Genomic DNA, 25,143 nt, shown 5'->3' with positions numbered 1-25,143 from the left:
AACATCTTGATAATTTAATCATATTTTAGAAAATGGCATGATTGTGATACCAATGTGCTGATTTTTATGATGTTATTTTTGGAAAAAACCTGATAGTCGTAGAGGCTTAAATATACTGGAATTAAACTCTGAAATAAAAATGTACCACAACTGATTTACTTGCAGAGATAATTTAATCATGTGTCAATATCCTCAAAATAAAGCTAGTATTTTCTAAATGATAACTCTGCATTTAAAATATACAAAATAGTGTGTTGTTAAACACTATTAAGCACATATCAGGTATACCTGACAGTCATTTTAATGCCAAGCTGCTGCACAGATGAAAGATTTTCATTCTTCACATTTGCATCAGTAGCTAAAAACAATAGAAAACTAGGTTATAAAAATGTATAAAAGTCTGCATAATAATCACATTTTAATTGAAAATTGATGAAAGCAATATTTTTACATTTTTAATGTGAATTTTGAGAACACTGATGAATTTGTTCTTTTAAGAGCTGTCAGTTATATTTTCAAAAGGGCTAACAGGAAACTCTACAGATAACTTTTCTTCTACAAAAAGTATTTAAAGGACTATTAAATACAAAATGACTAATCATAGTTTTAAAGTAATCTATTTTTACTTGGTTCTCAGAACACAAAAGCTGTTAACCCCCAAACAGTCTAGAATATTGCACTTTCATTAAGCATGTATATAAGATTTTGAATTACAAATATATATAAGTATGGCTGTTTACTTCTTAAGATTTAAACATGAGTGTCAAAAAGGAATAATTAGTACTCTACTTATAATGTACAAAAATTTATGAGAGTAAAGTGAATAAGTTTCTTCCTGCAGGTGGATTTTCTCTGTAAAGCAGGAATTGTGATCTGTGAAGTAGGAATTGTGACCATCTACTGAAAGTTGAGAAGGGGCTGTAAAGGTGCAGAAGACTACAAGAGAGGCTGAAAGTCTGCATTAGTCTTTGAGAAAAGTACACGACTAAGCTAACAATGAGCATTCAAAAACATCACTAGGTAGCACTAAAGGTCTAGTTGAAACTCTTAATATTAGGCTGAAGAAATGGTAGCGCGTGCACACACACACACACACACACTAAAGGAATTTTCCAAAATCACATAGTTATCTGGTGGTAGAGAGGACCAAAAACTAGGTTTTCTGAATCCCATATCACAAGTTTTCTTTCTCTCTCATTACACTCTAGTGCATCTGATACAATCGATATAATCTACTTAACTCATGGACTGATTCATTCCTTTTAATAAACCTTTCTGATAGTGTGGTGCACCATATACAAGCTATGGGGATAAAAGACAAATGATATATCATGTACGAAAAGAACTTTCCATGTAGTGTCAGAGATAAAATTTGTATACAGATAGCTCTGATGTTTTAATGTGCTAAGAAGAATAAAAATGGTACAGATAAAATGTTATGTGAATTCAGAAGAGGAATAGATTAGGAGGATGTGGCATTTAAACTGAACCTTAAAATATGGGTAGACTTGAGATCTGCAGAGATAGGAAAGAACAAATTAAACATCACTGTTATCAAACATCTACTCGTTGGACCAGCAATAATTCATCTTTTAGCACTCTTAGAGTTAAGGTAACCTACTTCTAGTTTGGCTAGGACTTTCATGGTTTTAGCACTAAAAGTCTCATGGTCCAGGAATCCCTCACGGGCCCGGACAAACCAGACTGGTTGGTCAGCTACTTAGAGTGGTAATTTTCTTAAAGTAAAAGAGAGAGGGGGCGGGGCGGGGGGGGGCATAGAAGGAGGGAGGGTGGGCGACAGACAGACAGAAGTGTCAGTTAATTTCTTGATACAGTACTTTGGCATTTTAATTATTTAGATTTGATCTTAGCAATATTGTTACATTTGCCTATAATTACAGCAGTTAAGCTATACTGTATTTAACTTAGAATTCCTTGCTATGTATAACTCATACTGTGCTAACAGATGTACCTTCTATCCATAGAAGAGAAAGATACCAATTCTGCACTTCTCCTAGCAACAGGTTAAGAAAGGAAGACAGCTCAATGTCTTCTCCAGATTTTTCAAAGTGGAGTAAAGACAGAATTCTCCCATCCCTCTATTAATCACGGGGCTATGAGGTACCCTAGATCTTCAGTAAAGAGGAATAAATCCAACATACAAAGAGAGAGAGAGAGAGAGAGAGAGAGAGAGAGAGAGAGAGAGAGGGGAGAGACAGCTTTATGCCATTTATATGGGCAAATGATTCTACTTTATTTTCTGCTTAAACAGACAAACAAAAAAGTTGATTGAGGTTTCATGACTTGGTATCAAAAACATATATTGCAAATTATCCTCACTCTCACAAAATAGTCAATTTTTAAAACTATTTATCATCATTCATACAATCACCATAATTTTAATTTCTTAGCTTTATCAATAGCATTTTTTTTCAGCTATAATTTAAATGCAGCTTTTGTCAATGTTCACTACAACACAACCAGGTTAAATTCACTTGGGGAGTAACCAGAAGTTCTTTTTGTTTCAATACCTGAGTCTGTTCCTGGTGATTCTATATTTTATGATTAATCACATTTTAATTTCCCAAGTTTAAATAACATAAAACTTTAGTGCTATAGCATTGATGACATTGGCCAATTTCACAAAATTTAAATAGTTTCAATAAGATAAACATTCTGACTTTATATATTCCTATATTCCTATAGCCATGGTATAAACCTAAGTCCTATCAACTATCATAATGTGATATGAAGACAAGATCGATTTTTAGATAATACTTAGAATTCTAGTACACAGAAAATTGAATTAAGCATGAGAAATATCTATCTTCATTAATATATAGATCTGTGTGCTTGTAATAATACTAAGAGTGAGTGAATGAATGAGTAAATGAATGCATAAATGAACAAACATCTATTGTACAATAACAAAAGAAATTGTGCTTTACATATCAAACTAGAAGGTGGAGATAGAAACAGATATGGACTTAAAAATATTTTCTGTATATTTAAATCAAGTAACAAATGATGTAACTCTCTACTTCTGAAGTCATTATGAAAAGCATAACAAAATAAGTTGTTGAAAAAGTCAATCAACAATGATACTTGTAGCATCCTACTTAGCCTACTTATTAATAATGCCTAATTCAATCTCAGCATTAATATTAAATCAACTATGTAAAATAACTAATCATTTTAATTATAAATATAATAGTCTCAGAACAAAATGAGTTGAAAAAATTTACAATATTGACTGAAATCACTCACTCTGATAATGTATTCTGTTCTATTTTTGGTTTGCAAAGCTAGCACATAGAGCAGTGGTAGAAGAAATTAAATCTATTCTGCCCGGCTAACAATGTGGAAAAAAAGTAAGCTTTCAGAAAAGCAAAGAATTTCTCCACTGGAGAATAAATCCATATTTGCAGAAGCAGTTACTGCTTGGCTGTTTACTCTCCTGAAGTCCTGTTGCATCTGTTGTAATGTCAGAGAATTCTCAATCACTCAAAGAACTCAACCAATCAGTATACTTTCTCCTACCTTCTTCCTTCTTCAAAGTCAGTCTGCAGATTCTGTTGCTTCTTTATTAACATGTTTGTATCTATCCATCTTATTCAATTTTTAATGACACAGATTAAATTCCTTGAGACCAAGCTTCTGTAAAAGCCTCAGCTTTTAATTGGCATAGTTAGCATTATCGGGAAAAGCATTTCTCTTTCTATGTCTTTAATTATGCAATTACCCTTGCCTGCAAGAGTCTTCCTCTCTCCTATTTCTTTCATCTGTAATAGCCCAGGAGATACTAGCGCCATTCCTCCTGCTCCATAATCGCTTCCTCCTCTTAACTTCCCTTATGGCACTTGTCAACAATGATCACTCTTTCCACTAAATGGCCTGTGGCACTCATGACAAAACTGCTCATTTGATGATAACGCAATTTAAATAGCATATTTAACATATTACTAACATATTACCTGAAACGAAGTAGCCAAGATGAAAAATCTTGGCTTTCCTTCATTTCTTTATTTTCTATCTTAATTTATGCCACAATTTACTTAATTCATCATCTTAGGTTTATATGCTATTCCCTCTTCTTGAAGAGAGGGTCATTCATATTAAATACTTACTTGCACTTATAGAGTATACTCACAAACATGCTCCATAAATGTAAGACAAAAAAGATTATATTTGCTGAATACTCAAAGAAAGTATAAAAGGTGTTTATATAAATTAAGTTTAAAAAATAGTTTAATAGTCAAAAAAGAGAAACAATGCAATTTTTTTAATCTTTTTTCCCAATCTTTTGATTAACAATATAGAGAAAAGGGATAAAATTAAAATATTTACTACCTTGAAAGGACCACTTAATTTATCATTTCAAAGAAGCTACTGGAGTAGTAGAAAATCTCCAACTTGTTCTAGAGAATCGAGCCAACAAAATGTTAAAGTCCATTAAGATTTGGGAAGATACCTGTCTGGACTTAAAACCTGCAAATGTGTACAACTTTCTCTGTTCTTTCTTTTTTCTTCAAGGGGATAAATAGGCAAACTAATTTGATTTTTCCACATTTGCAAATTTTATAATGGATGGAAATCCTGCGGGAGCTAACAACAGATGGATGATTGTGTTATTCTAATTTCAGCTACCTTAGGGTTTAGCAAGCTGTCATTTTTAAAAAGACAATCAATTTCTCATTTCAAGATATATGAAAAAACATTGACTATCTATCCAGCACTTGCTTTGAAACATCTTTTATAACAAAACACGTTTTTTGCTTATTTAAATAAACCATTGTTTCATCAGCCAAAAAATAAATGATAAAGGATGAGGACATCTAAAGCCATGGGAAGAAAACAATACTATCAACAATCTTACTGTATCATAATAATAAAAATTGAACAATCAACAGGAAGCCACTTTGTCTTTGGCTGTACTCTAAAATTCCAAGGCATAGTGTTCAACTGGAGCCTTTAAATAATTTATATTCACATTTAGGGTTTATCTGCCTAGATACTACATTGAAAAAAGACAGCATGTGAGATCTTCTTCAGCACATTTAGAAGTATAACAGAGGACAGAAAGTATGTGCACACTAAGCAATTAGGTTGTTGAGTATTTGATACAGCATAATGTTAATTTTAGATTATCTGCAGAAAATACAATCCAATAGAACAATGTACCAAGGAGAGTTGCAGAAACTGGAGATTATTATGCTGCAGATTGGAGAGATACCCATCATGGCCATGCAAATCTCCATGATTACCACTTCTTACTGATTCTCTCTCTTATTCATAGACTTGATCACTAATCTCTGTATATTTTTCACATACATTTTCAGGTTCATTCATAAAGTTATAATTTTCTTCACAAATGATTTTCTTCAAAATTATCTTCACGATTTCTGTTTTCTTTCCTCTTTACCTCACTTTCTTGATTTTAAGTGTAATGATATGCCTATTTCAGAGAGTAGTTACAGGGTTAAATGACATAATGTACATCAAGTATCTCAGTACACTTTTAACTCACAAGAAGTGCTCAACAGATGTCAATTCCTTTTGCCTGTCTTAATTTCTGTTTAACGCTGCCTTGTATTTCCCTCTCATTTCTTTGTTTTTGCTTTCTTATGTTCTCTTTTATCTCCAAATCTACATTAGATATTGCTTTGTGTAAATAATTAGGTATATGTTCATATATGTATATGTAAATATATTTAGAATTGTTATACATATATATTTGTGTAAATATAGATGCTAATATAACAGTATACATATTTAATTCAATAAAAAGATATCAAATGCTATATTAAAGATACAAAGGAGTTTGAGACTTAATGGAATAATTTAAACTAGTCATATACAATATAATGAATATCAAAATAGTAAAGCGAATGCATTAGGAGCACAGATGAGAGACTTCTGCTTAAGAGTAAGAGGGAAGGTGACATTCTAGCTGTTCTCAGTTGAGTTGGACATTATAACATGAGTGTCATGAGGGAGAGAAAAGTTTACCAAAAAGAACAGGAGTAGCAAAGGTTCAGTGACATGAATGCATGGAATGTGTCTGGGCAGTGGTGGGTTATAGGGCTAAAAAGACAGGCTGGGTTAGACAGGAAGTGTGTGTGTGTGTGTGTGTGTGTGTGTAAACTTTTATGGAAATATGACATATAGTGTCTAACTTGAATAAATAACACATACTTGAATGGTAGTTCCTTTAGCAGAGAACTCATGTCCCCCTTATGAGGAAGAAATGCAATATTACTTGATGATCTATTATCATGAGTCTATGCTACCTCTGCTTTCTTCACCATCTCTTTGCTTACCAACCCCCAAGTACTGGATATTCACCTTTGGCAAATTTCAGTTCTGCACTCTACTTCATTTTTTACACAGTTACTAAAATAATCTCCCTAAAATACAGATTAATAAAGTAAAAGGTCTGCTCAAAAATCTTAAATGATTTACCCTATTGCCTATTTAAAATAAGATAAACTGACTGATACAGTACATAAAGCCTCCTTCTTTCATTCTTTTATCAATTGTTTCTTTTATTTGTCTGATATACAATGAAACTGTTATTCTAGGTGGAGAGGATACATATAATAAGTATTGGAGTTAATGTCACATAAAAATTAGGCATTAAGTCAGAACATGAGGAAGACATAAAGAGATGCAAATTGGCTTTATATATTAAGCTGATGATTTACTCCTTTGTATTTCCACCCCACACTTTTCCTCTAAATTCCAGATTCAAATATCCAGCATGTACAAAGCATGCTTAATTAAATGTGTAACAAGTATTTAAAACATAACATAAAAGCAAGCATCTAAAGCTCCTTTCTCAAACCTATTTCTCTCCCATTCTTCTCTACCTCAGTGTATGATAATTCCATCCTTCCAGTGGCTCAGATCAGTAACAGAGTCTACTTTGACTCAATCCTTTCTCTCACATCTATATTCAATCTGTTACCCAGTTCCATTGGCCCTGTCTTCAGCATATACTCAGAATCCAAAAACTTCTCAACATCTCCACTGACATCTTCATTAGAGCCATTACCATTTTTCATTTGGATCTTTTCAATAGCTTCCTCACTGGTCTCCCTGCTTTAGCTTTGTCCTCCTTCAGTCTTTTCTCAACACTGCAGCCATAGTAATCTTTTAAAAATGTAAATCGGAGAATTTTCAAGACTCTGCAATGACTTTCAAAATTCTTTCCTCTTTGATTTCCACACCAACAATTCTTCCTCTTTCTTTTCAGCTAAACTAGTCTCCATCTTTGCACTTGCTGAAATCCCACCCCCGCTCCGAAAATATCCATATATCTTGCTCTCACTTCTGCTGCTCTGACCACTATTGAATATTGCAATCCTCAGCCCCAACTGGCACTCTCTAGCTCCGCTGCTGTCTGCGCATTTCTTATTTACCAACACACCATTTGAAATACTGAATCTTTTACTTGTTTATTGTCTGTCTTCCCACCACAGGTAAATTCTATGAAGACAAGATTTTTTTGTTTTTGTTTTTGTTCAGTGCTGTGTCTGAATGCTTAGAAAAGTTATATTACATAGTAGAGGACAATATCTATTTGATGAATAAATGAATGTCTGCACGATGGGGGAAGGGGGGAATTTGGCAATGCTGCTAATAGTTTAGTGTTCTTGAAAAAGAAATATGAGATATGGAGAAAAAGGAAAGATACTAGAGAAGAAGCAAGGGGAAAACTAATTTAAGGACTTCGGTAAGAAGCTTAGATATTATGCAGTGGTCAATCATGAGCTTTTAAGGGGTAGAGGAATGAGTAGGCCAGATTTGTTCTTCAAAGGTCACTCTGAAAGCAGCATAAAGCATACCTTTGAAAAGAAATCAGACTCTAATTAGAGACCCCAGGTGAAGAGGCTGTTGAAATACCCTTGGCAAGAAATAATGGTGGCCTGAACTAACATAAAGGAGAGTAGAAATCAATATAAATACATAAATTTGAGATATCTTTAGAACACAGAATTAACATGGTTTGGGAATTGAGAGGAAAATGTGGACTTATTGAGTGGATCGTTTCTTTGCTTCTGGCTTAGAAGGACAGTAGATGATTGTACTACCAACCAAAATATATAAGGTAGTTAGGAGGATGGATATCAATAAGGTATGATGAGGTAAAGTCTCTGTTGGACATTTAGAGTTTGAGAGTTTCTGTAGCACATCAGGGTGATGTTTACTTTTTAAGCAGATGGAAATATGAAATTAAAACTTATAGATCTCTGAGTAGAAGATGTAAATTCAGAAGTCATCAATATATGGGGTACATAAAATAGTATAAGCAGATGAAGATCACGAGGGGATAGTGGATAAAATAGAAGTGTGGAAGACATTAGAAGATCTTAAGGATAAACAACTTTTAGTGAGTAGAGAGAAAAAAAAGAACTCAAAAAAGAGAAAGTTACAAGAAAATCCAGACATTTGCATAGAAGATATTATATCTTGAATATATATGGTACCAAGTGAGAGATTTCTAAGGATAAGAAACTTTGTGCATATTTGTAATCTAATTACACACCTCAATAAAATATTATCTATTTGCACATTAAATTCTTTTCAAAATTCAAAATGTTTAAAATGTACCTGCATATTCCACTGAGGGGAAGTAGCATTCTGAAGGGCTTTCGGAGAGATGAAGCACAAATTTTTCAAGTAATTCTACTAAAGCTGTAATAAACATGAGAATAATTAGAATATTAAAGGTCAAGAATAATACGTGACAATGCATCTCTAAATCACAGACTAGTGGATTAAAGTCATCCAAACTTCTTGAGTTACACTCTTATTGAGGTCCAATTCAAAACACATACCATTTTAATATTCCTAACAATGTTTCTGATATAAATTAAATTTTAATAGCTTCACTAAGAACCTATGAATGTAAAACAGAATGGAAAAGAATCATCTGTTATCTTTAAATCCTCTAAGGATTACTTCGGAATTTGCCAAATGATTTTAATACAGAAAGAAAATTATCACTAATTAGACTATAATATCTTATCATAATTATTCACACATTTGGAAAAAATTATGTAAACTCCAAGACCAAGATCAATGCATAGCTCACGTGCCTTTCAAAACTAGTATACACTATGTGTTGTACATACTTTGCAATTGATGGTATCTGTTCAAGGCAACTGATCAAAAGTAAGTCAGAGGTTGAGAAGGATGGATGAATAAGTAGGCAGAGCATAGAATTTTTAGGGCACTAAAGTTCTTCGATTCACTGAAAATTCCATTATACATAATTCAAGGCAATTAATTCATGTCATGAAATACTTCTTAACTTTAAAAACAAATTAACTCCAGGATATTATTATCCAGAAAGTAAACTATAGAATATTATTTTGTCTTAAGTAGATATTAAATGGCAGACCATAAAGGATTTTAAATTATGAGCCTTTTCTTTTGGATTATATTTATTCCCTGGGGTGGGACTATGACATAGACTATAAAACCAAAATTAATAATATTTATGTACTAAAAAAGAGGACATTGTTTTTCTGCTGAGGAAAAACTAAAGGCAGATTGTTCAGGGATACTTGGGTATTGATAATCCTTTCTCCCTTGGAACTGCCATCACCACAATAGCTGGTTCCTAAACTAGGACAGCTCAATGTTTGTAAACATGTAAAACTCTTGGATTCACCCTTATACACTGATGGTGGGAATGTAAATTGGTACAATCATTCTGGAAAACAGTATGGAGAGTCTTCAAAAAATTAAGAATAGAATTATCATATGACCTGGCAATCTCTCTTCTGGGTATCTATACCCAAAATTTGAAAACATCCGTAAAGATATATGTACTCCTATGTTCACAGCAGCATTATTCATAGTGACCAAGACATGGAAATAACCGAAGTGTCCTTCACTAGAAGATTGGATAAAGAAGATGTGGTACATATATACAATGGAATATTACTCAGCCATAAAAAAAGGATGAAATTCCGCCTTTTGCGACAACATGGATGGATCTTGAAATAATCATGCCAAGCGAAATAAGTCAGACAGAAAAAGCTGAGAACCATATGATTTCACTTATATGTGGGATATAAAACTGAAAGCAACAAACAAATATGACAAACAAACAGAGACTCATGGACACAGACAACAGTTTAGTGGTTACTAGAGGAAGGTAGAGAAAGGGAAGAAGTAGGTAAGGGTAAAGGTGATCAAGTATACGGTGACAGAAGGAAATTTAACTTTGGATAGTGGATATGCAATTGCAATATACATATGACATAGTATTAGACTGTACATTTGAAATCTATCTGATTTTATTATCTAATGCCACCCTAACAAATTTAATAAAAGTTTTTTTTAAAATCTTTTATCACTGCTAGCCTATCATCAGATCACAAGAAAATTACATTAAGAATTAATTTTTTTTCCCCCAAACAATTCATCCATCATGTAACCATTGGATGTCTGTTCCTTGAAAACTTGCTTATTCAATAACTTATCATGGTTTTCCCTTCTCTCTATCCCCATGAAGTTAGAACTCTACTAATGGGTTTTAAACACTTCACAATATTACAGCATCCAACCATACCTAATTTTCATATAAAATATTATAAGCACGGTTGATTTTTCTCCATGTTCTAAAGTAGTCTGTGGTCATTCTTTCTTCTGTACTTAAAAATATATATATATCGTAAGATTATAGATTCACGGGAAGTTGCAAAGAATACAGAGGCAGACAAGTTCCTTTATCCCTTCCTTTTAGGGTAAATTTGTTGGTGAATAATCCTTCATCTGAGAATGTCTTGATTTTCTCACTACTCTTGAAGACTATTTTCAATACATACAAAATTCAGTTTGCAGTTCTTTGCTTTTAGCACTTGAATAATATCATGCCACTTCCTCTGTGCTCTGTCTTTTCTGGTGAGAAGTCCTCTGTCATTTGAATTGAATATCCCTTGTAAGTAAGGTGTTGTTTCTCTTTCTCTCCTTTCAAGATTTTTTAGTTTGTCTTTAGTTCTCAGAAGTTTGATTATATTGTATCTTGGTGTGGATGTCTTTGGATTTATCCTCTTTGGAATATCGAATCCACAGTTTAGGTCTTTTGCCAAACTGAAACGTTTTCAACCATCATTTCTTCAAATTTGTTGTCCTGACCTCTGTCTAGGATGTCAATTACACAAATGTTGTATCTCTTGTTATGGTTCCATTGGTCTCTGGGGCTCTGTTAATTTTCAGTCTATTTCCTCTCTGCTGATATCTTTAAGTTCTCTGATTCTGCCCTGTCCTCTCCATTTTATTGTTGAACCCATACATTAAGCTTTTGATTGTCATGGTATTTTTCAGTTTTAAAATTTCATATTGGGTTTTCTTTACTATTTCTTTGCTGACACTATTTTAAAATGTGTTTCATATGTGAGACAAATACATGTATGGAGAGAAAGGAGAGATTATGGCCTTGTTACCAGTAGATGTTTGTGGAAGTTCTAACTCTCTACCTAGGTCTCCTCTGATACCATCTGAGAAGGCAGGAATGCCTCATTACTGCCAGGTGAAGATGGATGTCCAGGGTGTACCCAAGGTCTTCCTGGCAGAATTTTCTGTGGTGTTTATCTGAATTAAAGCTGTCACCTTCTATAAGTTTTCTGTCTTGGTAGTCTAACCTTTTCGTGGTCTCTTGGCAGAGAGAGAAAGCTTTTATCTCCCCGCCCCACTATTTCTTCTTCATCTGTTGGCATTCTTAATCACTCGGTCTAGGCTATATGAGACAAAAAGAAAACCCAGTTGTTCCTTGGGTCCTAAGGTTCCTAGCCAATCTGCCCCTTCTTCTCTCCATCTTCCAGAGACATCCTATGTTTTTGTTTTAATATGTGATGTCCAGATATTTTAGCTTTGCATAGTAGGAGGGATAAGAGAAAGAACATCTATTCCATCTTTCAAGAGTAGAAATCACCATGTACTTTTTTCATGATAATTATTTAGGCTCGTTAAAAGCTGAACGTAAGTTTCATCACATAAAATAGACTGCCACTCACAAAATTCTCCTTTTTTTAATTCTTAACCTCTTTGAAACAATCTTATATTATTTACCATGTAACTGGTATTGAGTTTTGGAGAATTATCTGATTATGTCAAGTACATTTGCTTTACAGCCACAAATAGACAGAAGATGGGCCAATTTAGTGTCCATTGAAATGCAGCAACCGTAAGAGTATTATCTGGGTATACTGAAATTGCTGAAGCAAAGAAGAAGAATTTAGAAGGCGGCAGAATTATCAGGAATTGTGTTGAATTCCTCTTTCCCCTGGCTGCTATGCCAAGAAGAAGAGCTATGAAAAAAGTACTTTTAGTAACAGATTCACATGATGGGCAGGTGTCACTCGGAGAATGTTGCTGAGGATAGACCAATAATGGTATATGATAGCAATCACAAGAGTAAAGTGAATGGGAGAACAAAGGAATCTGCTTCTGCCTGTTTACCACCAGCCTCTAGGGATCCTTCTTTCAGAACTCAGGCTTTTGTTTTCATCATCATAGCCCCTCTTATATTTTCTTTCATGAGTCTTAATGTCTTTGTGTGTGCTTATAACAAACAATCTACACTTTGGCTATATGACTCCTGTTTTTTAAGTGATTTATTAGTGCTTTGATATTATCAGATAATTTATATTACTAAAGGTTTTGGTTTCCTTACTATATATTTGATATGAAATGTGATTATCATCACTGGCTAGGGTTCCAGGGAGTCAACTGAGATAAGAGAAACATTATAAAGAATCGAATATACAGGATCAAATAAATAGACTTTAAAATTACATTGTAGAAGTATGTTTACTGATGAGGAAAAATCTACACAATATTGCAGTGAGTGAAAAGATAAAAGAAAATAGTATAGTAGGTCTTAACTCTTTTGGGCTAAAAATAAAAACCGTGATAATTTCTAAAGGATAAAATTATACATTAATTTCAGTTTCTTCATTTTGCTTTACTTATAATTTCTGATTTTCCTAAAATGATCAAGTATTAGACAATAATAGTCCAGTTGCTGAGTAGTTAATACTTAAAGTAGTAGTGGAAGATATGGCTGAGAAAGAACAGATATAAGACATATTTAGGAATAATCTCTGTAAGCACGGGTAACCTGGAGGATGGGAATCAGAAGATAAAAGGGAGAAGTCAAAGAGAACTAAATTGTTCCTTTCAATGACTGGGTACATGCTAGTTATAACAATAAGAAAAAGAGAATGCAAGAGGAAAACTATACCTTATTTGATATTCTCCATGGTATTTCACATTCAGATAAAATCTAAAATTTGGGAATAGCATTGAAATTTAAACAAATGGCAGGTCAAAAGAGAAAACTGGATTAAACACTCAGAGCAAAATAAAAGGAAACATAAATATAGCCAAAAGTAAATTAGAAATAACAAAATACACTTTTTTTTTTAAGAATGCTCTTGGTTCACGTCATTCTGTTGTCTTAATTCTAAGGAACAACATAATGTGCTTTGTTAGAACTCAAATTTTTCCCCTAACAGTATTCTCCACTGAAAGAAACCAGAATCTCTTAGACTCTGTGTTTAAGAGCAAAATTAGTCTGGATAATTTCATTGTAATGAAATTACAGGATTCTTTCACAGGTAAATATATATTTAAAAAAAGTTTAAAAGGTCATAGAGGCCAGCTTAAAGAAAAATACTCTTCTTAGGGTCCAAATTGTGATAATTTGAGTATCTGAAGGATATTATTACTCAAAATGTATTAAAGTTAAAAAGTATACCCTAGTTTCCAATATTGTCTATCAGACATGTACATGCTATCTGGTGACCAACACAAATTATATGAATCCTACATCAGAATTCTGGTTATAAACTATATTATCAATATTAGTTAACAAAAATAGGAAGGGTATACTTAGAATATATTTTAAATTATACATTTATCAGGTCTCAAATAAAAGACTGAGAAATACTGGTTAGAAGACAAAGTAATAAATATAGTGGTTTCTTTTTACAGAGAGATGAGTATAGAAAGACAGATATAAAAAAGTTAGGAAATATTAAACATGCAATTAATTATGGAATCTACTGTTTAGAATGGACAGACATCAAGAGCCCAGGTTAATAGATTCAGGAGAAACTAAAAGTCAGTCAGACCTACAGAGATCTTTCTGATAGCAAGGAAAAAACAAAAACAAAAACAAAAACGCAGAACTGTAGAACTATCTGCATTTTAATGAATTAAAAAAAGTAGCCCATGAACACATCTGAAATTCAACCTAATGGAGTAGAGTGTCTATGTTCTCTCCCAGTGCTGAATGAAGTGAACACATGAAAATGAGAGAAATTAATTAGTGGTTCGGCAAACATGTCCTAGCTATTTCTATCTTAGAAAAAAGATCTGGGGTATGGTTTTGTTGAAGGGGAGACACATGCAGATCAAAATAAGGTCATAAGAAGAAAGAATTTGAACAATGTTCTATTAACTTGAGCCTGTGAGCTCTGGGTCATATAATCTATTGCTTCTCCCAGTGATTCATTACTAGATAGAAATCAAGAGGTCAGGTTAGTAGATTCAAGAGAAACTAGAGGTCAATCAGAGTCTCGCTTAAAGAAAGACTCTTAGAGTCTTGCTTCCTCCAGGGACTCCTTACAAGTGAGTACAGGAATATTATGTAACTGTACATCACGTTGTCTCACCTGTTCTTATAAACCGAAAGCCTAGAAGAAAAACTCTGGAAATACTGGAAGCCCAAGTTTCAGAAAGCCGGAAATTTTCTCTGCTGGAAACTGCTTAGATGGCCTGGATTTAAATCATTTTGAGACTACTGATGGATAGTTATCTCCTCTTTATCATTAGCACAAAGGACGGCAGCTGCCCACAAGGGGAGCAAAATGAGTCAACAAGTAGGTTCCTTATAAGTTCTTATTAATTGAGTTTCCTTTTGTCTACCTCCTTTTGGATTCAGACTATATAATTTATAGAAACATTATAACTAATTCATTCACTCATTATTATATGAAAACTATTAATGAATGTACATGGTGTTTACTATTCATTGCAAAGCCATATACAGAGATTTTAAGGAGAAACTGCAGAATAAGTGATGATAATTCAAAAATCTTAGGTTCTTGGTGGCTGTAGATTGCTTATACTTATAGCCTGAGTTGAACCACATTACAGAGCCATATTGTACATGTGTATGTACATACACTAAATATATAAATAAGCATGCCTGCCTCACAAAAACACAACTTTGTTTAATATTTATGTATTGAGCTTACCCACAAAATTAGTTCACCTTAGTTTACAGACAGGAAATAAGTGTTATAAGATATGAGCGATATTAAAAATTTTATCATAATTTACATAAACCAGTACGTATAATGCTGTGTTTATTTAATAAATATTACTTGCCTCTCATGAGTAAAACATTAGGCACTAAAGAGGAGGTGCAAAGAGGCAGTATAGCAAAGTAATACAGAGCATGAGTTTTGGTGTCGAGTTGACTGGGTTCATTTCTTGACTCGGCCCCTGTGAACTGGGCTAATTATCTAAAATTTCCAGGCCTTAGTTTCCTTATCCATAAAATATAGAAGAGCTTATAAAATTGCTGTAAGAGTAACACAGTTTGATGTAAACAACTAGACCATGCTGGGCAGAGGTCTAGATCTAGGATGGAAAGTAGCTGGCAGTCTAACAGTGGATGCTGTACTAGGATAATGAATAACTGAGGTCAACATGTGTGGGAAGTACCCCAAAATTCCAAATGGAACACAGTTTTAATAGTAAAGTTCTACTTCTTTGTCCTGTTTTACAGTAACAGATAATTGTAGAACAGGTGATTATTTATTTATTTATTTTCTGTCTCATGGCTATCCCTGTTGAGAGGAAATTCAGAAACTACATAGATACTTATTGTGTTTAAACTAAACATTCTACCAAACTGCTTCTTTCTCAACCTGTTCTATATCTTTTGGTATGTGCAAAATTCACTGACAGTCTATTTTAAATACTCTCTATTATAAATACTCTCTATTATATTTATCATGTAACCAATGATAAATATATATGCATGGTAGATATTTCATAAATATTTTAGGGTAGAAGTTAACTGCTCATTTTACACTAAAATTTGAAAATAATGTTTGATTTCTTATCTATAGATATGTTATTCTCTAAAATATAACTACAACAACTTATAACATATAAATCTTATTATTTCCCACTTTTAATTACATAAATAATGATACACGTAAGAAAACCAAAAAGTATGGCTGATAAAATAAGACAGTTACTGTCAAATTATAGCTTTCAAGAAATCTAGCTTATATTGACATTAGAACTTTTGTCTTAGACCTCCTCTACTCAAAATAATGTTAATTAAAAAGTGATGATCTTAGGATATGAATGTACATTTAAATATCTGAATATAAAACAACTTGTTTCCTAATTTACAAAATACAGCCATTCCCTCAAAACAAAATATCCTTAGGAGTCACTAAATTTACTTGACTGGATATGACAGAATTTCAAGTTATCTGTCAATAAAAAAATCAATAAATTTTCCATAAATATAGCAGTATGGTATATTCAGATGAAAGGTGGCGAAACCAAGGCAAATTGTTACCTGGGAAAATCAGTGTTTCGGTTTTGCTTACCAAGACCTCTTAGTTATTAAAAAAAAAAAAAAGGCTTGGTAGTTTCGCAGATTTTAATTTTTGTTCTCCAGAATCACAAATTTCTCAAGAGTCGATGGACTTCTGGAATTAGTATTATGTATTCTAGACATGCTGGTAATCCTCAGGAAACAAAGCCTCTATTAATATAATTTTCATACAAAAAACCCACAAAAATTGAACAATGCACTCACCACCTCCACTGATTGTATCAGGCTTGGTCTTCATCATTTTGCAAAATTGTCTGCGGCAGTTTTCTATCCACTCGGTTTGTTTATCAGACATCTTGAAGTGTAATAAAAGTTCTTCAAGATCATCATCTAATAAAAATGATAGCATGTATTATCATAAGACATACTAGATACACTAAAAAATAAGTATTAATGTTAAGCATGTAAAGTTATAAATTCTGAAAAAAATACAGTACATGGTTTTCAAAGAAAAACAGACAGCTTTCTTCAATTACATCTTATACCATTATTTGCTATTTATCACATTTATTAAAAGCTCTTAAAATGGATTGATTTACAACCATGATTCTTTACTATTATTTTTTTATACACCATGACTCATTACTAAGTATTTAATTTTGTAAACAGCCTGGGCTTTAAGATTTTGCTAGACTATGTGAACATTTTACTCGTTCTTCATGTACATTCAGATATAATTTTATTAATTGTTTTAAAAGCAAAAAGAAAGCAATATATGTAGAAAATCTCTAAACAATCATTTTTTTCCTTTTCTTAGAACATTATACTGAAATTAATGATTGGCGGTGAAAGAGTATGACTAACATAACTTTTCTTTCTAAGCAATTTCATAAATACATGGCAGCTATTATCTAATTTTATTTTTCCATTTTAATTTCAATTGTATTCCCATGAGACTTTTCAACCTTCCATTTTACTTTATTCCCATGAGATTTTGTATTAGGAAACATCTATAAATAATATATTAAATCAGGATTTGCATATCATTAAAAACAGATATACACGTATACATATAGACATACATATGCTATCTCATACATACGTAAAAATTCAAGAGTGAGAAAAGCAAAGATGTTCTCTTATTTTCTAGAAGAGAAGAGCATAGAGGGCATAGGTAGTAATATGAATTCACATTTCTATCACTTTCCTGGAAGGAGATTTTGTGAAGAAAAAGGGAAAAATCACCTTTTAAAAATATAGGGTCAAAGGCCTGATTGCTTCTGCCCAAAGATGTGGTTTGGGAACATTAATACTATAAAATACACTCACTTAAGCTATACTTTGGGCTAATGAATCTCACCAGAAAAATAGCAGTTTTCAACTTGAGGGTTAATAAAGGGTTTCAACCAACTCTACTTTTTTCTTAAAATAATTATAATAAAGAAAACAAGTCCTTATTCTTACACATTTTAAAAATTAACCTTTCTACCATACAGAACTATTTTGATTTTAATTTACTATCCAATCCTTGTAAAATTACATTCAATAAGTAGGTATAAAGGTCCTCTTATTTGGCCACAGTAATCAAAACAGTGAAGGTCATTTGCCCATGAAACTTACATGCCATGAAGTATATAAAAAAAAAGTGAGTGTATATATGTGTATATATGTGTATACATACATACAGATATAGATTACAAAAGTGTCATCAAGATACACATATCTTTCCTATAATCTAAATTGGTTTTATTTAGCCCTAAAAAGCAGCTATGTATCCTCAAGGTTATAATATATAAAATTATATGATTAAATTATAAATCACAATTTATGTAATTATTTCCCTATATGACATTTAGGTCACCAAAAAAAGACTTCTCATATTAAAGCTCTTTTGCACAAACACATAAGTATACAAATAAATATACCAAACATATGCATACTCACACAAATATATACATAAACCAGAAAGAATTGTTTCCTTGAAAAAATGTGTAATTCTGATATTTAGTACTAATGTTATATATTCTCTTTGCATATCAAAATCAGAATGATCTAACATTTCATAAATAGCTTCAATCAGAAGAAATAGCTATAGATAAACTAAGCTGATTAAATCAAAGGAAAAATGATTCTTCTTGATAAAAACTCTCAAATCTATTCATCTAAACTCAAGAATATCAAAGCTGAAAATTTTGTTGAAAATTATGAAAATTTTTAATAGCAAAGTTTTAATGTTGAATGTATCTTGATATGAATTAGGTAGAAGACTTAAAATGGAATTTGTGTAGTTTCCATTTAGAACATCTGCATTCCTTATTGCCCAGAACCAACTTTCTAGAGCCTAGTAAGAATCAACATTGGCACAAGATTGCAAAGACAAATGCGGTTGCTTATTTTTCACCTTTATTTCCTTCTTTATGTCATCTTTTCTACCCATGTGTAACTTTGTCTTTTATAACCACTACTACCTCCTTCAAACAGAGGATGTCCATATAGCTCTTCCATAAATTACCTATTTTAAAATTCTATGTTATCCCCTCTTCCTGGTCTACACTTTCGTCTTGTTCTCTTCTCTCCTTTCACATTTGCTATTCTGTTTTGTTTTTTCATCACCTCATTTTAAGGAAAAGAGCATGAGGCACTATGATTGTAAACACCAGTAATGCAGCAGGTGTGGTATACATCTGTATCTACCAATCGGTGGAAGGGCTGAAGGGCCCAGTTTAGATACCTGGAAACTGGATTTGAGGCAACAGAGAACTGTTGAGCAGAAGACCATGACTACAAGACTCCTAGAGAGACAACTTTGTTTTCTTTGTATATTTTTGGTTACAGTATCCCTCAACCATCAGTGTGAGTATGAGCTTTTCACTTTGCATTCCTCACAGTTAAAAATATGTAGTAATTTGATGTAATGTTAATTAAAAAACATGTATATCTGCGATATCATTGTGTTTGAGGGGAACAAAAATTCCTTCATGTCCTCCTACAAATTTGAGGTCAACTGAAAAGGAGACAGGAGTAGATAAATGGAGTTCAAAATATCAGTATGAGTACTGAAACTAAATCAGACACCGTTACTTGGATCTGCTGCCATATGGATTTATAAATGTTTCTCCTGATCTAAACAACCTACTCAATTGCAGACAATGACCAACAACCTAAGGCCTTTCTTGACTTCTCATTATTAGAAAAAGTATGAATATGACCTAAAGATAGGCTAACTTGGAAGTAGAGCCTACAACTAGGCTATTCCAAGATTTTCCATTTCTTCTCCCAAATTCACCTACCAAACATTATTCTTACCTAATTTTGTGTAGAATAAGTGTGAATGTCCAGAGAAGGGCCAATGGTGTTTCTTCAGCAAAGGCCCTTGTACATGGAAAATGGAATCATAGAAATGGCAGCATAGGAATATGATAACTTTAATGACTATGTGAGTAGAATATGAAGGATACATAGAATTTGATGTGTACCAAAATTTCTATGTTTATAATCACACAAAAAACAAAACAGAATATGTGCATGTATAAAATGATTCACTTCTATGAACTCTAATCTACATTATAATAAAGTGTTTTAAAGTATAAATTTTTCAGATCCTCATTAATCAGATTCTTAATGCTTTCTGGGTACAATCCAGTCTCCTGTAATAAAATGAATATTCACTTCTTAGGGACAAATAAACAATATATATATTTCACCAGGAATAACCAAGATTGATAGTCTATATATTGACTGAATAATCCCTTTCTTAACTCACACTTTATTTTTTATAACCATTTTCACATACATTTAACCACAGAATATTATTTTTAGAGACAGTATAGTATAATCAATTAGGTTTCAGTATATCAATTATATATCTAGCTATGAAGTCATCATGGAAAACTACAATTTTGTTTTCTCAAGAAAGATTTGGTCAGTCTAGGGAGTAAGATTGAGAAGGGTATGCCCTTCCTCTCTGTTCCTTCATACCATTATGATTTATAGAGAGCTATGAAAAATTGGAAGATAAATAAAAAATCTATTTTAAATTCATTTCCTTACTACCGCTGAAAGAATTAAAAAAAAAATTAAAAAAGGAAACATCAACCTTTGTGTTTACAAAATTCACCAATCACAGCTGGGAATGTTTCATATCTAAACTCTGAAATACTTTGTTATGGTAAGCACTATAATCTTTTCATACTTGAGGATATTGTATAATTGGTTTCTCAAAAAGATTATTATATAAAAAATTTACATCAATTATAAGATTATTATAAATTGGGGGAGAGGAAATTTCAAGGGGAGGAAAAATGTAAGCTCAATATAAATTCAAAGAATATCTGCTATTTACACAGAAAACTTTCAGTACTTTCGTAAGATGTCAGTCAGTAATTATCAAAGCCCACGTATAAAGAATATCAAAACAGATTCTGTAAAAGAAAATAAATGGGAGATTTCATAAACTAACTAGTAGCAGATTCCAATAGAAGTGAAGCTTAGATAGTCACCCTTGTATTATCCAGAAGCTTATTTGTAGAATATTTGCTTTCCATTTGTGTTTCTGCTTATCTTCTTCTCTTCTCCCATATAAGTTAACATAGTCATTTCAGCTTACTCTTATTATAAAAAACGTTAGACTTTGGAGTGGTTGATATTCTATATATCCAAGAAACAATTGGAAAGATGCTTAAATTCTTTATATTAGTTCTCTGTACCTCTCTAAATTTGGGAGTATCTGCATTCTTACACATCTTTATTTTGTTTGAACTATGTGGTCTAAAAACATGAAATTATTTATTTTATATAGATCACTCCTCATTTTGGAATTATATTACTTTTACTTTTCTTTAATATGCGATAATTAAGCATTTAGCATAGTTCAAGAAATCAATGAAGAGTCTTCAAAAAATGAGGTTAGTTTTCCCTTAACACCTGCACCTAAACTAGCAGGTGATTCATTTCCCCTGATTGTCAGATATTTTTGTTTCAAATATCAAAGTAATAAGTACATGGAAATAAGAAGTTTTACTATTCAAAAGAAGATACTTATTTTGATTTTTAAACTAAGTATCTCGACAGCTGCAGCTCAAGATTTACTACATTGGAAAGAAACCATAATTTCATACTCTCAGCTTCCTCTGTTAATAGGACGATGTCAAATAAGTCATTTACTTTTACCTGCAGAAAATCAATCTTAATTCCAAGGTTAGGAATAATAAGGAAAGAAAAAAGAACGAGAAAATGTTCGACTCGACATAAAGGCCTAGAGAAGACTTGGATAAAAGGAAGAATTCATCACCAAACATATTTGTAGACTAACTATATGTGTAACACATAATAGAACCAGCTTTTAAAATCAGAACAACAGCTATCATTACATTTCATTACATTTTATATAACACCATACTATTTTTCAAAGCACTTTCATGATTTTTCCTGAGAGATTCTATTTTTAGTAGATTGGAGAAAGGGTGGTAATCCTAAATCTTACATGATTTATCAAACTAGTAATTAAGGTAATCCAGTCTAGTCATTTGTTAATTGGGCAATTTTCAGTCTTTTATTAAAATGCAATTGCCATTACATGGCATTTAATTCTCCTCTTCTCTTAAAAAGTTTATTCCTACATATTATGTGTATTCTAATTTTGAATCTATAATATTAGAATTATATAATGGATTGTCATCCCATTTGTAAATTAAAAAGACATGAAGATAATTCATCAGGTCATGGGCATGGATTTAATGTCTGAAAAGACAGAAATTATCAGTGTCAACAAGCAGCAGCAACCATGAATAAAGAATTAAACCCAGTAAGGACATGAAAATTTATTCAATAAAATCAATCAATCTGTCTTGATAGAATAAGGATATTGTTCCAGTGAAAAAATAAAAGTATTTGTAATTGAAAAGTCTAAATTTCAATATCTTTTAATGCACATAATTTAAAGTCATATCAGCATGATTTGAGAACTGTGATAAAATATGTTGGCATCATAAGAATGTAACTACAAAACTCATAACTATATTGCTCATTCACTGAACATTGCGTAACTCCAGAGACAGAAAATATGGTACTCTTGTCTTTCAGCTCCATTTCTAATTTAAAAACTTTATCTATTAATATTTGTTTCCTTATTGATGAAAATATATTGCAAAAATTAACTTTTTGTAAACAATAGTTGGTAACTATAAAATGTTTAAAATAAGCTTACATATAATTCCTATCAAAAAGCTTTTCCCATTGCCAACGGTTTGTATTTTCACTTGTGTTTCTAGAAAGCATCAAATTTATGCAAATAATATAGATTTACTATAGTTGCTTAGATTCATAGTCTTTACCTAAGAACATAATATGGTCCTCGCAGGTATGTGATCAACACACAGAACCTAATGATTAAATACATATTTTGTACTGAATTCATTCAGAGCTGAAAATTTACAATCTGTGAAAAGCAAGTTCGAACTGGATTTGCTTGAATTTTGTATGATATCCTTCTTCCTTTCCTCATTTAATTTGTAGACAGAAAAACTACTCACAATGAGGCAAAAAAAAAAAAAAAAGAAAGATATTTATATCTCACATATTACGAACTTGAAAATTATGTTTTCTCATATAGGAATAATATCATTTAAAAATATCCAATTAAAAATATCTAAACAATCTATAAAGATTTTAATATTATTTAGTGCATTTCATTAAAGGGAATGATTACCATAGAACTTATTCTTTTATGTAGTATTTGAAAGAGAATGTTTTGCCAGGCAGAAAATCAATTTGCTATCAGATAAAAAGAAATGCAGTACAGAAGCAGTGAAGTAAAGATACTTAAAGCTATAAAAAGATTAAATTTAAAAGTATTCACAGAATAAAGGCTGTGAATTTTTTGTTTTTTTTCATTTTTGAAAAAATGAGATATTATGTTAGTAATGCATACCTTTTATGTGCTATGAAAATGTGAAGAACCACTTTGTAAATGATAAAATAAGTATATCCACAAATCAAGCTCAAGGAGCTTTCTAACTGCAAAGCTATTCAAGCTGTAAAGAATGAGTCAGATCAGAGGTTTCCCCAGATATGAATAAAATTTCTAAACTTCAGATTAGCCTAGAAGGAATTCCCAACGTCCACTGACAAAGATTTGGAAAATAGAGTTTAATGGTGGGAAAAAAAAATGGAGAAGAAATTCATTTGTTCACTCAATAAATATTTATTATTACCTACTATATAAGGCAGACAGCATCTTTGTCTCATGGAGGTTACATTTTAGGGCATCAAACAGTAAATAAATAAATATATAAGCTTATAGTAAAATAAGTGCTGTTCGAGAAATAAACAGGGAGCCAGAGAGTAATAAGCAAGAGAAGAAGTATATTTTAGATAATGTGGAAATAACATTTCTAATGTAAAAATTCAGACTAAGTTCAAAAGGTTTAGAAGAAACTACTATGTGAAGAGTAGAAATTAGTACTCCTGGAATAGGGAACATCTAGAGCAAAGGCCCAGAGACATAAACTTAATGTATTTTAAGATGTGAAAAAAGTTTCCAAATCGTATACCTGACAAAAGACGTATCTAGAATATATAAAGAACTCTTATAACTCAATAATAAAAAGATGAATAATTCAATTTTAAAATGGTCAAAGAATCTGAACAGCCATTTCTCTAAGGAAGATGAACAAATGGTCAATAAGAACATGAAGAGATGCTCAGCATTATTAGTCATCAGAAAAATGCAAATCAAAAACCATACTGAGAGAGTACTTCACATCCACCAGGATGGCTAGGATCAAAATTCAGATCACTAAAAATGATGATGATGTGGAGAAGTCAGACCTTTCATACCCTGTGGTGAGAATGTAAAATGGTGGTGCAGCTGTTTTAGAAAACAGTGAAGCAGTTCCTCAAACTAGTAAACATAGAATTACCATATAACTCAAATTTTCCACTCCCAGGCATACACACTAGATAAAAGAAAACATGTTCACGCAGAAACTTGTACAGGAACATTTATAGCAGCACTATTTATAACAACTCAAATGTCCATCAGCAGACAAATATATAAACAAACTCTGTTATAGTCACACAGTGGAATATTATTTGACTTTAGGAAGGAAAAAGTACTTTTACATGCTACAACATGAATGAACCTTCAAAACATCATGCCAAAGGAAATGAACCAGTCAAAAACTACTGCATCCTACATTATTCCATTCCTATGAAAGTCCTAGAGAAATCTCTCCAGACGGGAAGTAGATTAAAGGTTGCTTAGTGCTGGATGAGAGAAGAGAGGAAAGAGAGAACTGGATTCTTTTTGAGATGATGAAAATGTTCTAAAATTGCCTGTGGTGATGGTTGTACTTATCTATGAATATACTAAAACCCAGTGAATCGTACATTTTAAATGGGTGAAGTATATGGTATGTTAATTTTATCTCAATCAAGCTGTTCTTTTTTCTTTTTTAGTTGATACAGAATATGTAGGATAATTACTATAGAAAGATAAAAGACATGAGATGAAATAAAAGGCAAGGGAAATGAAAGAATGA

General features: G+C 32.0%; 1 protein-coding gene across 1 annotated transcript in view; it reads right to left on the bottom strand.

Annotated features, from left to right (window-relative positions):
* Nucleotides 1–25,143, bottom strand: part of TBC1D32 (TBC1 domain family member 32) — a 174,437-nt gene that overhangs the window by 32,181 nt on the left and 117,113 nt on the right. The window contains exons 27-29 of the mRNA XM_011358802.2: nt 16,868–16,993; nt 8,614–8,697; nt 285–358 (exon numbers count right to left, since the gene is read on the bottom strand). Of these exons, the coding sequence (XP_011357104.1) occupies nt 285–358; nt 8,614–8,697; nt 16,868–16,993 (284 nt within the window). The remainder of the gene's footprint in view (nt 1–284; nt 359–8,613; nt 8,698–16,867; nt 16,994–25,143) is intronic.

Source organism: Pteropus vampyrus, unplaced genomic scaffold (assembly GCF_000151845.1).
Source record: "Pteropus vampyrus isolate Shadow unplaced genomic scaffold, Pvam_2.0 Scaffold43, whole genome shotgun sequence".
NCBI lineage: Eukaryota > Metazoa > Chordata > Mammalia > Chiroptera > Pteropodidae > Pteropus > Pteropus vampyrus.
This window is presented reverse-complemented; position numbering and strand designations above follow the sequence as displayed.